This window comes from Amblyraja radiata, chromosome 9 (genome assembly GCF_010909765.2).
Source record: "Amblyraja radiata isolate CabotCenter1 chromosome 9, sAmbRad1.1.pri, whole genome shotgun sequence".
Taxonomy (NCBI): Eukaryota; Metazoa; Chordata; class Chondrichthyes; order Rajiformes; family Rajidae; genus Amblyraja; species Amblyraja radiata.
In genome coordinates this window covers 34,207,516-34,220,959 of record NC_045964.1, presented here as the reverse complement: position 1 = coordinate 34,220,959, position 13,444 = coordinate 34,207,516, and the positions used below count along the sequence as shown (strand labels likewise).

Below are 13,444 nucleotides of genomic sequence, written 5' to 3'. Positions count from 1 at the left end.
TAACCAACTGTCTAAGAAAATTACTGTGCACTGATCTGTACAGACCAAAAGTATATTTATTTATTTTTAATCCATCATCAGCAACAACAATGCAATGATTATAATTTCATGATTTCTACTACATTTATGCTAAGGATGAGACTTTTCACCAATCCAGACCAGCATTTGAGGAAGATTTTTATAATATTATACAATATATCCAGTGAATAGGTTAGAGGTTGTGCATTAAAGTGACTTTACTTCTGAGCTGGGATAAGGCCATCAATGGCCCGGCCTTTCTCAAGGCTTTTCTCCATTTCAATTAGCAGCTTGACACCATCGACCACCATTTGAACCAAGTCAACTTCAGAGAAACCCAGACGGTCGGCATTGGAAATATCAAAAACTCCACCGACTGCAGCAGTATCCACACCACCTGGCAAGAAAACAGTCAATAGCATTAGTATGATTGTATAGTACATACCTTACCTTCAATACAAAAGCTTGATATAGATTTAAAGAAATACTTTAAATTAACTAACAACCTTAGGGACAGCACAGTGGTAGAATAGCTGCCTTACAGCACCAGAGACCCGGGTTCAATCCCGACTATGGGTGCTGTATGTATGGAGTTTGAATGTTCTCCCCATGACCACATGAGTTTTCTCTGGGTGCTCTGATTTCCTTCCACACTCCAAACACATACAGGTTTGTAGGTTAATTAGCTTTGGAAAAATTGTAAATTGGCCCTAGTGTGTAAGATAGTGCTTGTGTGCAGGGACTTGTCGGCACAGACTTGCTGCACCCGATTAATTAATTTAAACCTTAAAATATGTACTTGAATTCTACTTTAATCTGAATGATGTGTATTCTTTTTAAACAACACTTCAAAATGTGGAAATCAGTTACGAAGCAGAAGTGAAAGTGTTGAGAAAAAATAATTCTCTGTTCCTTAAAGGTAGTGAAAGCCAGCAGTACTTGTTATTGCTCATATGGAATAGGTTTTGCTTCAAAATACCAAGCCTCAGTTAAAAAGTGGGCAATTTTATTATTTTGCAGAATTCAGGTCATTTTGTGTCAATACATAAGAGGAAATTATGAACTATATGCTCCAACATTTCCTAATGTGGCCAGAAATGCATTTAAACATGCAACACTATTTAAGATCAGAAAATAAAAAAAGCAAGCAACTAATTTATACCAGTCAGAGTTATGGTGGGATGAGTGTCATAACTCAAGTGATCATCTAAACAGAATGGGTTTAAGATTTATTCAACAGAATCCAAATTTGGCTGAGAAGCTCTCTGCTTATTTTGGACAAACCAGTGAAGTACATAAATGGTGTCTGGGGAACGGCACATCACGGGTGCTGCCAGCCAATTGCACAAACCTCCTAATATGGAGTTTGAAGAAGCAGGAAATAATTTGACTCGCTCTTGTCCACCCAACTTAGATATACATACAAACTCCCACTGTCGCCACTTCCCCACTGAATAAAAATCATACTCCTTTTCCCCTTCTATTAAAAATACTCAAGCAGCAGTTGAAGTCCTTAATATCTCAATTGTTTGACTGGGCTTGGAGGCAAACAGGTCAAGAATCTTGTTAAGATATCAGTAAAACAGTTCCAACTGGTAACAGAAACAAGGAACTGCAGATGCTGGTTTACACAAAAAGACACGGGTGGCACGGTGGAGCAACGGTAGAGTTGCTGCCTTTCAGCACCAGAGACTCAGGTTCGTTCCCTACTACAGGTGCTGTCTGTATGGAGATTGTACGTTCTCCCCATAACCTGCGTGGGTTTTCTCCCTGTGCTCCAGTTTCCTCGCACACTCAACACATGAAAATTTGTATGCTAATTGGTTGTTAAATTGTAAATTGTCCCTAGTGTGTAGGATAGTGTTAGTTTGCGGGGGAAATCGCTGGTCGGCACGGACACAGTGGGCCAAAGGGTCTATTTCCACACTGTATCTCCAAACTAAAGACAAAGTGCTGGAGTAACTCAGTGGGTCAGGCAGCATCTTTGGAGAACATGAATTGGTGACGCTTCAGGTCTGGACCTGTCTTCAGACTGTAGAAAGCCCCAAGCTGAAATATCATATCATCTACCCATGTTCTTCAGAGATGCTACCTGCTGAGTTATTCCAGCACAGTGTGTTTTTTTTACAGATATAGTTGAATTATTTATCTGGAAAGACTGGATGCAATCTCCTAGTTGCAATCTGGCCCAAATTTTAAGGGCAACTTTGAAAAACTGAGTGTGGGCGTCTCGACTGTATCTGTACCAAATCACCCCTCCTAAAATATACAATGCTGGAATATGGCAAGAAGCACAAATGAATTGTTGCATCCTCTAGGGATCAGTAAATTAATTTTGGGTGGTGACCCAGCCCACTGTTGCCAGAATGAAGAGCAGCAGATGCCTTTCCACCAGGTAAGAGCCGACGTACCTGTGCCGCGCTTCTGCAGCCTCATTCGTTTCAGAACATCACCAAACTTTTCATGTTTACTGAGATTGGGCAGCTTCACATGAACACCAGCACGGAGACCGGTTCCCAGGTTCGATGGACAGGTCAGGATGTAACCCAGGTGCTCATTCCACATGAATTCATGGCCATTGCTTTTGAAGACATTCTCAATCTACAAATCGAAAATAAATTATTCAGAGGAAAATACAAAGCAGCTTTAGACTTTTAGCAAGGGTTTTAGACTTGATTAGTCAGGGCTTCAAAAGGTTATGGGGAGAAGGCAAAAAAATGGGGTTGAGAGGGAAAGATAAATCAGCCATGATTGAATGGCATAGTAGATGCGATTGATCAAATGGCCTAATTCTGCTCCTATAACTTATGAAATTAAAAGTCTTGGTGTCAATGTATCCCACTATCCTTTGTTTCATTGAATTAACAGTACAATTATGAGAACATTACATTTTGTGTATAGTAATGCAAATGTCTCTCTTCTGAAGATGACTATAACAAATTCTGCAACAATTCCAGGGAACAGGCCAGTATGAGAATTTAGGCTGCAGTCCTTTGGTAATGCCATCTAGTAGAAAATAAGGATGATATGCCTCACAGGTGTCATTCTTTGCCAGGCTTGTGTGAAGAACCCTAAAATGTTACAGCTCAAACAGAGCACATCAAAACCCATAGTTTCAGCTTTCCTAGAAGCTACCCATGGAACCTTTTGTCCCTGCGCTTTGAGTATCTTTTATACCCGATGTTCGTCTAAAGAATAATTTAATTGAGATTGGATATATGCTGCAGCATCAGAGACCATTTTGGATCCCCTGCCAGAAAGATAGATCAGCTATGATTGAATGGCAGAGTGAACTTGATGGGCCAAAGGGCCTAATTCTGCTCCTATGACCTATCAACGTTACCAACTCTCAGCAATGCTCCTTTGTACCTTTGATAGTCCTGTACAGAAGCGGTTGAAGACTTCCTTCATGTTTCCACCCTTCTGCATGGAGATAACACGAAGATGATCTTCTTCATTGACCCAAACTAGGAATGACTTATTGTCATTATGCCTAGAAAACACATTTAAGTTGGAACAAGCAAATCAACATCCCATTCAAGGAAGCATCAATTTTGTTTCCCCTATTAAGAGTGCAAGCTTTTGACAAGGATTTTATTTACTATATTTTTTTAATAAAAATGCAATTTCTGAATGTATGCTTGTTCATCTAAACGGGTATCATTAGAATTTCTTTATTGGATTGTTTTGTCCAAAAGATGGCCCTAAATTTGCCAACACAGCTGGGGTTGAGTGAAGGGAGGGAAGGGAAAAATAATCATACTTGTGGAATTCTGTGGAAATGGTGGCCAAGTCATTGGATATTTTTAAAGCAGAGATCGATACATTCTTGATTAGTAAGGGCATCAAAGGTTATGTGGAGAAGGCAGGAGAATGGGGTCAAGAGTGAAAGACAGATAAGCCATGATTGAATAGCAGAGTGGACTTGATGGCCCAATTCTGCTCCTAATTCTGCTATGTCTTGTGGTCTTATAAATAGAATAGCTTTTGACTGTTTAATTCTCCAAAAGGACTCCAAACCAAATTCCCTCCTGATTAGACACTTTCTCCCTGTGAAATGCAGTTACCAACATGCTGGAACGAAAGTAATCTGAACTATAATATTTTCTCCCTATCTTCCTCCCACACCAACTAACCAAATGCCTCTGCTGTCCGGCCAGTCACGTGCCATCCCAGATGCCAGCAACAGTGGAGACAATGGCTTGTCAAACAGAAAGTGATCATCAATTAGGGCCTGCTGTTCCTCATCAGTCATGTTCTTCAGGGCATAGTATTTGCCAGAGAATTCACCATCTAAACTTTTCAAGCCTGGAGAAAAATGAAAGTTACGATTTAGTGATCCTGTGATTAAAATCATCTTAGATTTATTATCTCATTTTATTATTTTGACAAATTAAAGCTCCCCAAAGAACTCAAAATTAGACAAAATCAATAAGAGTTGCATTTATATGAAAAGATTGCCACACTGTATTGAGCATCCGAGTATATTTATAGCTTATGAAGTCTTCAGGAGGATGGGCGACTCTGGAGAAAGAGAAAGAGATTTGGGCAGCATAGTGATACAGCTGCTGCATCAGTGCCAAACATCCAGGTATGATCCTGTCTACAGGTGCTCATTGCACAGACTTTATATGTTCTCCCTGTGACAGCGTGGGTTTACTCACACTCCAAAGACACAGATTTGAAGGTTAATTCGCTTTGATAAATTTTAAACTGTCCCCAGTGTGTAGGATAGTCCTAGTATATGGCGTGATTGCTGGTCAGTGCGGACTCAGTGGGCTGAAGGGCCTGTTTCTGCACTGTATTAAAGTAAAAAATGGCTCCAAAGAACCATGAATAGCAACTTGATAATGACCCATTTCAGAAATGTTGATAGAGCACAACTTAAAACAAATTTCTCAAAGGGATTAAAAAGCACCAGTGGAAGAGCAGTATTGTGACTGTGCAGGATGCATAACTTGAAAGTCTGTGTTTGGGATACATTGACCAAAGACGATATCCAAGATGTCATGTTTCTTTACTAAATGTAATTATCTTGCCCCCGCCCCCTGCTGTCAAAGATGGAATCTCACCCACATCTTCTCTTTCTCCCATAGTTCAGCTTGCTTCCCCTCTCTCCCCCCCAGACAGAACAAGGATAGTTTCCCTGGTCCTCAACTTTCATCTCACTATCCTCCTCATCCAACACATTATTCTCCAACATTTCTGCCACCTTCAACATGACATCTTCCCAACACTTTCTGCCTTCCGCAGAGACCACTCCCCCTGCAACTCCCTGGTTCACATATTTTCCCCACCCAACCCCCCCCCCCCCCCCCCCCCAAGGTACTTTCCCCTGCAACCGCAGAAGGTGCAACACATGTCCCTATACCTCCTCGCTCACCTCCACCCAGGGACCACAACAGTCTTTCTGGCTGAGACAGAGGTTCACGTCCAACCTCATCCACTGCACTCAATGTGTTCCCAATGTGGCCTCCTGTACATTGGCGAGACCAAGAGCAGTCTCTGCGACCGTTTCACTGGACCGCACACAAACAAGAGGCACATGACCTCATATTCCACTTGGGTAGCTTACAACCCAACTGTTTGAACATTGAATTCTCCAATTTCAGGTAACTAACATACAACAACCCTCTCTCCTGGAAAAACCCTACCTCTTCTCCCCCCCCCCCCCTCCCCTCCTCCGTGCCCCATCTGGATGTGCATATATGAAGGGTCCCGACTGAAATATCACCTACCCACATTCTCCAGAAATGCAGCCTGACCTGCCAAGTTACTCTAGCACCATGTGTCTTCATCTGCAGTTCATGGTGTCGACATTGAACAAGTCAATCCCAGTGAAGGGATTACACCTGGTTCAGTGAGTGCCACAACAACCACTGCTCACACAAGAGAAAGAACTGATCACTGACTTCAGAAAGGAAAAGTAGGAGGCCACCTGCCAGTTTAAAAATTGGTGGGTTGTGGTGGAGAGAGTTAGCAGCTTCAAATTCCTGGGCATTAACATCTCGGGTGACCCGTCTTGGGCCCCACACGTGGTAGTAATCATGACAACGGCACGCCAGCACTTTACTTCCTTACACATTTAAGGAGATTGGGCATGTGTTCAAATACTCTTAACATACTTTTACAGATGTGCTGTAGAATGTATCCCGACTAGTTGCATCATCATCCTCCAATATTTTTCCTCATAACTTTTCACAGTAAGGCAGAACAAAGAGGTGGAGATCCAGTTGGTCTTACCCTTGCAGAATCTTTTTTTTTAAATAGCAGTTTAGGCTTTAGACAATTACTGCAGCATGGAAACAGGCCCTTCCATGCCAACCAGCGATCACCCCTGTACACAGCCCCTGTATTCAGGATTGAACCCGGGTCACTGGTGCTGTGAGGCACCACTTCGCCACCCCAGTTTAAAAGACATTGCCAAAATATTGTTTGTTTTTGTTTTTTTATAAAGAGAAGGCGTATATATAATGCAGTGAAATATTGTCCTTAATTTTTACTTTATAATATGAAATATGTCAGATCAGCGATTATAGTTCCCGATGAATCACAGTAATATGTGGCATTTGCAGTTCATCCGACCCTTGCAACTTTACTGAACATTGCTGCATTTTCAATTCAAAGGGCAAGCTTTAATGGCACCGAATAGGTCTTTAAATGAAAGAGGAAATATTTGCTGAGGACTCATTTTTCATCGGGTTTTCCAAAAATCATGAGAAACATTTCAGTTTCTCAGAACTAGTTTACATACAAACATTAAGACAACATATAAATCGAGATGTACGATTTATTTTCCAGTCTTAAAAAAATAAAGACACCTTAATCTGGATATAAAATTGGAGCCAACATGTTTTAAAAGCAGCAGAGTTTAACAAGAGGTCACGTGTTAACAGTGTGCAAATATTTCCTTCCATAAATGGTCTAACTATGCACAGTTACACTTTACCACAGACGAACGGAAATAGCATTAACAACACTTTACCACAGACGAACGGAAATAGCATTAACAGTTGAACACCAGATTAGTCTGAAACTTGTGCGTTTTATGTAAATGAAATGAGTTGCTTCCCTATTTCAGGCAACAGCCAGCTCATGGTCAGAGATTATTAAGTTAACAGGAAGTTTAGTTTCCTTGGCAGAAATAATCATTTTTGTGGGGCTGGGAAAAGGGAGCGGCAAGGCAATACCAGACCAGTCAATCTGCTTGAGGGGGATACTCCAACATTGCTAAATCACACCAGAGAAAATGGAAAGAAAACTGTGCAGAACAGGCATGATTATCATTTAATTAGTATATGCAAATAAGTTGCCACAAATCACTTTGAGTTATTATTGCTAGTTTTCCAGAATTATATCTCTGTGAATACATCCGCAATTTAGTTTTAAGAAAATCAATGGGTGGCACAGTGGCGCAGCGGTAGAGTTGCTGCCTTACAGTGCCAGAGCCCTGGGTTTGATCTCGACTACGGGTGCTGTCTGTACAGAGATTGTGCGTTCTCCCTGTGATCGCATGGGTTTCCTCTGGGTACTCCGGTTTCTTCCCACATTCCAAAGAGGTGCAGTTCTGTGGGCCAATTGGCTTCTGTAAATTGACCCAAGTGTGTAGGATAGAACTAGTGTACAGGGTGATCGCTGGTCTGTGCAGACTTGGTGGGTCGAAGGGCCTGATTCCACACTGTATCCCGAAAGTCTAAAACTCATTATTAAAGACTCGTCAACCGTTTAAAAAATTAAAGCACATTATTCCCATCTGACTTTACCATCCTCTGAAAGTTTCTCAACAGCACGACGCTCTCCTCGGCTGCAGTGAGGGGGGAGGCAGAAGCCCCGGATACTGCGGCCAGTGCGGACTCGGCTACTCAGCACGTAGTTGGGATCTAGGTCATCACCACCCTGAAAGACACAAATCACGTTCAATACTCAATCTTGTCTTTGCCACTTGGTTATTAATAGAACTGCTCTATTTAAAAGACACAAAATGCTGGATTAACTATCAAATACTATTTGATGGTCAGGCACAATTCTTGGATAGAGCCGAGGAAAAGAGGAACTGCAGATGCTGGTTTGTAAAAGACAAAGTGCTGGAGTAACTCAGCGCGTCAGACAGCATCTCTGGTGAACATGAATAGGTGACGTTGTGGGTCGGGACCCATCTTCAGACTGATTGGAGGGTCAGTCATGGATAGATGACATTTCTGGTAGAGATGCTTCATCAGACTTGACGGACTGTTCAATCAGTATTAAGAAGAAACCTGACCAAAAACATCACCTATTCATGTTCTTCAGGGATTCCGCCTGACCCGCCGAGCTACTCCAGCACTTTGACTTCTTTTGCAAACCAGCAACAGCAGTTCCTCGTTTCCTCAGTTCTGTTCAAGAACTGTCCTTAACCATCAAATGGCATCCAATATTCTGTAATACCTTTGACAAAGAGACAGCAGAGTTGAAACTCTGGCCCAAATGAGACTGCACCCGATTCATGTATTCTGATTTAAACATTGGTAAGTGTTGCATTTCAAGACCGGTTTACAATGAATACTAAACAACTAACACAAGAATGGCTTTAAATAATTCCTGCAGTTCAATTAGACTTTAAAATGTAAACCCATACCCAAACACAAGGAACACCATCTCCATAAGAATCTCTGATCAAAGTGCCAATGAATGCAGTTGTCGGTCAGAAAAAAACCCCAATCCAAAGTCAAACTACTTTCATGGCTGTTACGATGTCAGCACAAGGACACCTTGAGGAAGGTCATCTGCCCATTCTTACTTCAGGCTTAAGATATAGCATGGAAACAGGTCCTTTGACCCATTGAGTCCATGTCGAACAGCGATCACCCTGTCCACCCTACACTATCCTACTTACTAAGGACAATTTTACAATTTACCAAAGTCAATTATCCTACAAACCTGCCCATCTTTGGAATGAGGGAGGAAACTGGAGCACCCGGAGAAAACCCACGTGGTCACAGGGAGAAGATACAAACTCTGTATCGTCAGCACCTGTAGTCTGGATCAAACCCGGGTCTCTGGCACTGCAAGGCAGCAACTCTACTGCTGCACCACTGTGTTGCCCCTTACAATGTCAGAAAAGGGAAAGGACAATCACATCCAGTGACAGTCAAAGCTGTAACCTCTGGGAAAAATAATGGGATCAGTAAGTCTGTAGATTTAATAATATTAGATAATATTCCGCAGCCGAACTTTACATAGTATTTAGAGTTTTGTAGGATTCCAATTATTGAACAAGCTTCATGCAAACAAAAAAAAAAAAATAATTAACAAAGAATTTTTGTTGAATAGAAACTCGTCAAATTGTTAAAGACAGCAGCCCGACCCACTGAGTTGCTCCAGCAGTTAGTTTAAAAAAAAAAAATACAGATTCCAGCATCTGTATCCAGGCAATTATCTGCTAGTCTTGCTCGGCACCCGAACACCAAGCATATTTTTACACTCGCGTCTTTGTCCTGGACTTGAATCCACAATTTTATGACTCAGAGACAAAAGCTCAACCAAGCCCACCAAGGCTGACAGGAAGAGTTTATTCTTTGAAATACATGGAGGGCCTCAACTATGGATAGATAGGTCCAGGACAAAGACCAAGTAGACAGCGATCCCGACAGACCATCTACCTCTTTGGAGACCCTTGGATTATCTTTAATCAGGCTCTTCTGGACTTTATTTTACATTAAACATTCTTCCCTTTGTCCAATCTGATTTATCTGTACACTGTGGGCAGCTTGATTGGAATCATATAGCTTTCAGCTGTATGAACAGCACATAACAAAAAATATTTTCACTGTACTTTAGTACACGTGACAATAAACTAAACTAAACTAAACTGTCTGGTTGCATCGAGGACCATGGGGCTTTTTTTGCACTAGTATTGGGTTTATTAATTGATTGAATTCTTGTTTTTGTATATATCACCAATGTGTATTGTGAATAGGGCTTGTGCTGCTGTGAGTAATACATTCATTATTCCCTTGTCAGCACACATGACAATTAATCACTCTTGAGTCTTGAAGCCAACCAGATTTTCATTTCCTCCTCCACTGATCCATTGCCTGACCTTGAGTTTGTCGGGGTGAAGGTCAGTCCTGTGCTTGTCGGTGGGTTTGTAGCCACCATGACGATCCCGGATAACTGGGTCAAAGAGACCTTTGAACGTCTCGTAGGTCTCTTCGTCCCCAGCGACACAGCCCACGGTCATAATAAATGGATGTCCTGGACACAAAAGGAAACATCAATTACAGGTGACCCTTCATTCACCTGGGCCGCCCAGACTGACAAACGACCCGTGACTACCGGCTCGCTTCTCAAAGGAGACGAGAGTTAACCCCCATTTTTAAAAGCGGAAGGTAACGGAAGATGAAAGGAAGGTCACAGAATAACAGTCGGTTCTTTCAGAAATATTTTCAGGGTTATTCAGAAATAAGCCTGGGGTAGGGGAGGGCGGGCCAACTGAAAGATTTGTCAGGTGTATTACAGTACAGAATATGATTAAGTCTTGTGGAACAAATTAATAGAGCTTATTTTAGTGTTATTTTAGGAGCATTAAAAAATAAATAAATGTGGGCAAATCAACGACGCTCGTTGTAGATGGCGGTCAAACTAATCTAGTGCAAAACATCACACGGCGGTGTAACTGGATTAGAAAGACCTGCGTCAAAGTGGAGGGATTTTATACTAGTCCAGCAATCCAAAGGTTGTGACGGGATTAGCGAGGCCAGGTTGAACTACATTTCCACGATGGAGCCGTGGGGGGTGGGGGGGGGGGGGGGGGGAAAGAGTGTGGAAGAGGGGTGATTCGTATTTCCGTGTCTTGCCAATGTGCCGTGTGGTTAGCGAGCTCGATCCAAACGGGATACTCCCGCCCAGCCCAGCCCAGCCCAAGCCCAGCGACGTGCGTGGAGTCACAACTACATCAAGGAAAACCAAATGCGGAAATTTGCGGCATCGGTCGCTATCCCCGGCGCAGAAGGTCATAGCGTTATTCAGCAGAGAAACAGGCCCTTCGACGCAACTCACCCATGCCGACCAAGCTGCCCATCTACACGAGTCCCACCTGCCCACGTTTGGCCCATATCCATCTAAACATCTAATCATGTACCTATTCAAATATCCTTTACATGTTGTTATAGTACCTCTCCTCCTGGCAGCTCGTTCCATATACCCACCAACCTCTGGAAAAAGTTGTCTCTCAAGTTCTATTAAATCTTTCCCCTCTCGCCTTAAACCGATGTCCTCTGATTCTTGATTGCCCGATTCTGGGTAAAAGGCTCTGTGCATTTATCCTATCTATTCCTCTCATGATTTTGTACCTCTAAGATTACCCCTCATTCTCCTGCGCTCCAAGGAATAAAGTCCTAGCCTGCTCAACCTCTCGTTACAGCTCAGGCCGTTGAGTCTAGCAACATTCTCGTAAAAGGTCCGCATGTAAACCATAGGGTTATTAGAGAGCGGTAAAACATGAGACCGGCTCAGATAATTGCCGTTTATAATATTTCCGCAGCGTTAAATTAATAATCCGAATTGTGTGTATAGGCAAGACTGCAGCTTCCCCCCCCCCCCCCCCCCCACCCCCCACTTTCAGTCTGACGAAAGGTCCCGGAACTGAAACATCGCCTATCCTCTTTCTCCAGAGATGTTGCCTGACCCTCTGAGTACTCCAGTACTTTGTGCTATCTTTGGTATAGACAAGCATCTGCAATTATTTGCTTCTACTTTTTAGAAGAAAAAACAAGCACCAGGTTTAGTTTAGATTTTCCCCAATTGACTTCTGACCGTCTTGTAAAGTAAAATGTTGACGGAGCGAGGCAGAAAACTCATCCAAATGCCGTTTACCTGGGTTGTCCACCCCTGTCTGAATGGCATCGTCAAGGGTAAATCCGCTGGGAGTCTGCTTATCCCGCAACTTGCTATAGATCTCCGGAGTCAGGACTTTGGCCATGTAGTTGTTGTGCTTGTCCAAATCTGGAAACTCTTCTTTCGGAGAAAATTTCATTTTCAGGAGGTTGTGGCTGTTTCCAAAGGGCATGACAACCGCTTTACTGAAAGGCAAACAACTGCTTTACAAATTGCATTGAACAGAATCAAAGAAATGGTTTCTCACAGCGAGGGTCTAAGTGAATGTGCTGGGTTCACTTCATCGGAAATGTAGAACGCTTGCATGCCGAATTGAAACAATCTCATATGCAGATTTGTATTTAAAAAATGAAGTGTCACTTAGCCCAACAGCCTTGGAGATGCACAATTATTCGAAGAGTACACATTCCGTGGTCTAAATAAACTTACGGGTGAGTGTAGCAACGTCTCTTTCACATTTTAAAACACTTTAATTCTATTGCAGGGTAGGTAGCGGTCATTAGTGCTCCAAGCCACACAACTCAAATCTAAACAAAGATTTTATGCGAAAACCCGACTTTCGGCATGAAAATCGTTAATTGGTTTTTTGGAGAGGTGGGCGTTCTGGATCAATTAATAGTTTCGGAATGGGGTTTGCAATTGTCCCACGTCGGTTAACGCTCAAGACCACTGGATTCTCAAATAGCGCTACCATTACGTAAATTCCTCGTCCTTTCTTCATGACCTTATGGCGCTGAATTTCATACAAGATTTATGAAGGGCAATCCAAGTACATTAAATGTGTGATAAAGTCTACAATTCACCGATTAGAAACACTACAACATATTTCCTCAACAAATTGGCTCAGATATCCTTGGCAATTCCCCCCGAAGAAATATTTCACTAGCTGAGTTTAAGAACACGTTATAATACAGGCTTAGTGGGGAAATTAAACGCATTCCCATCGACATTGAGATGATTTTATGAACCTCGTCTTTTCAAACACACATTCGACCAAACCCACACATAGCTGTACTTATTATATGATAAACATCTGTATTAGAATGCATATTGTTTTAGCAATCAGTAAATACTCTGGTTAATCCTCGCGTTTTAACAATACGTCTACATAGATGCTACATGATCAATTCAGCGTTTAACAAACATGCATTTCCAGCCGAACTTCGTTAAAATTTCACATCTTATTTCATCCTCATACTTTATTTCTTATTAAGGGAACAAAACACATTTAATTTGCATTCTACCAGACTTTCCACTTAATGCAAAACGCTTTTTGAAACATGCATTTTTATTTTCTCTAATGCAAATAAAGGCAGAAAGTGCTTCACTTTTATTTTTGACCAGATAATTTTGTTTTGCAAAAACGACATTACCTGAAGGAGCAGAGATTTTTGAGGCACCAGTTTAATTCTAAGGCTGCTTTATCCACCTTATCGCTGCTCTCTGCGCCGCTCTGATTGGTGTCCCGCCGCGCAGCTGCTTCCCCCATTGGATTATATAGCGCGGCGGCACCGCCTTCTCATTGGCCGCTAATTTGGTCCCATTCACAGCT

At 42.2% G+C, this 13,444-nt stretch overlaps 1 protein-coding gene across 2 annotated transcripts; it reads right to left on the bottom strand.

The window, feature by feature from the left end:
* Positions 1 to 36: 36 nt before the first annotated feature.
* On the bottom strand, positions 37 to 13,385 carry ckb (creatine kinase B). 2 transcript variants are annotated; one of them, XM_033027078.1, is made up of 8 exons: positions 13,266 to 13,385; positions 11,872 to 12,077; positions 10,097 to 10,251; positions 7,782 to 7,914; positions 4,155 to 4,326; positions 3,388 to 3,511; positions 2,430 to 2,619; positions 37 to 415 (listed from the first exon to the last, which is right to left on the bottom strand). In XM_033027078.1, exons 1-8 carry the CDS (start codon positions 13,379 to 13,381, stop codon positions 237 to 239), a joined length of 1,275 nt encoding a protein of 424 aa, XP_032882969.1. In that variant the 5' UTR covers positions 13,382 to 13,385; the 3' UTR covers positions 37 to 236. The 2 variants fall into 2 exon arrangements, with proteins under 2 accessions (XP_032882969.1, XP_032882970.1); XM_033027079.1 differs by having other exon boundaries at positions 11,872 to 12,066; positions 13,266 to 13,362.
* Between the last annotated feature and the right edge of the window lie 59 nt (positions 13,386 to 13,444).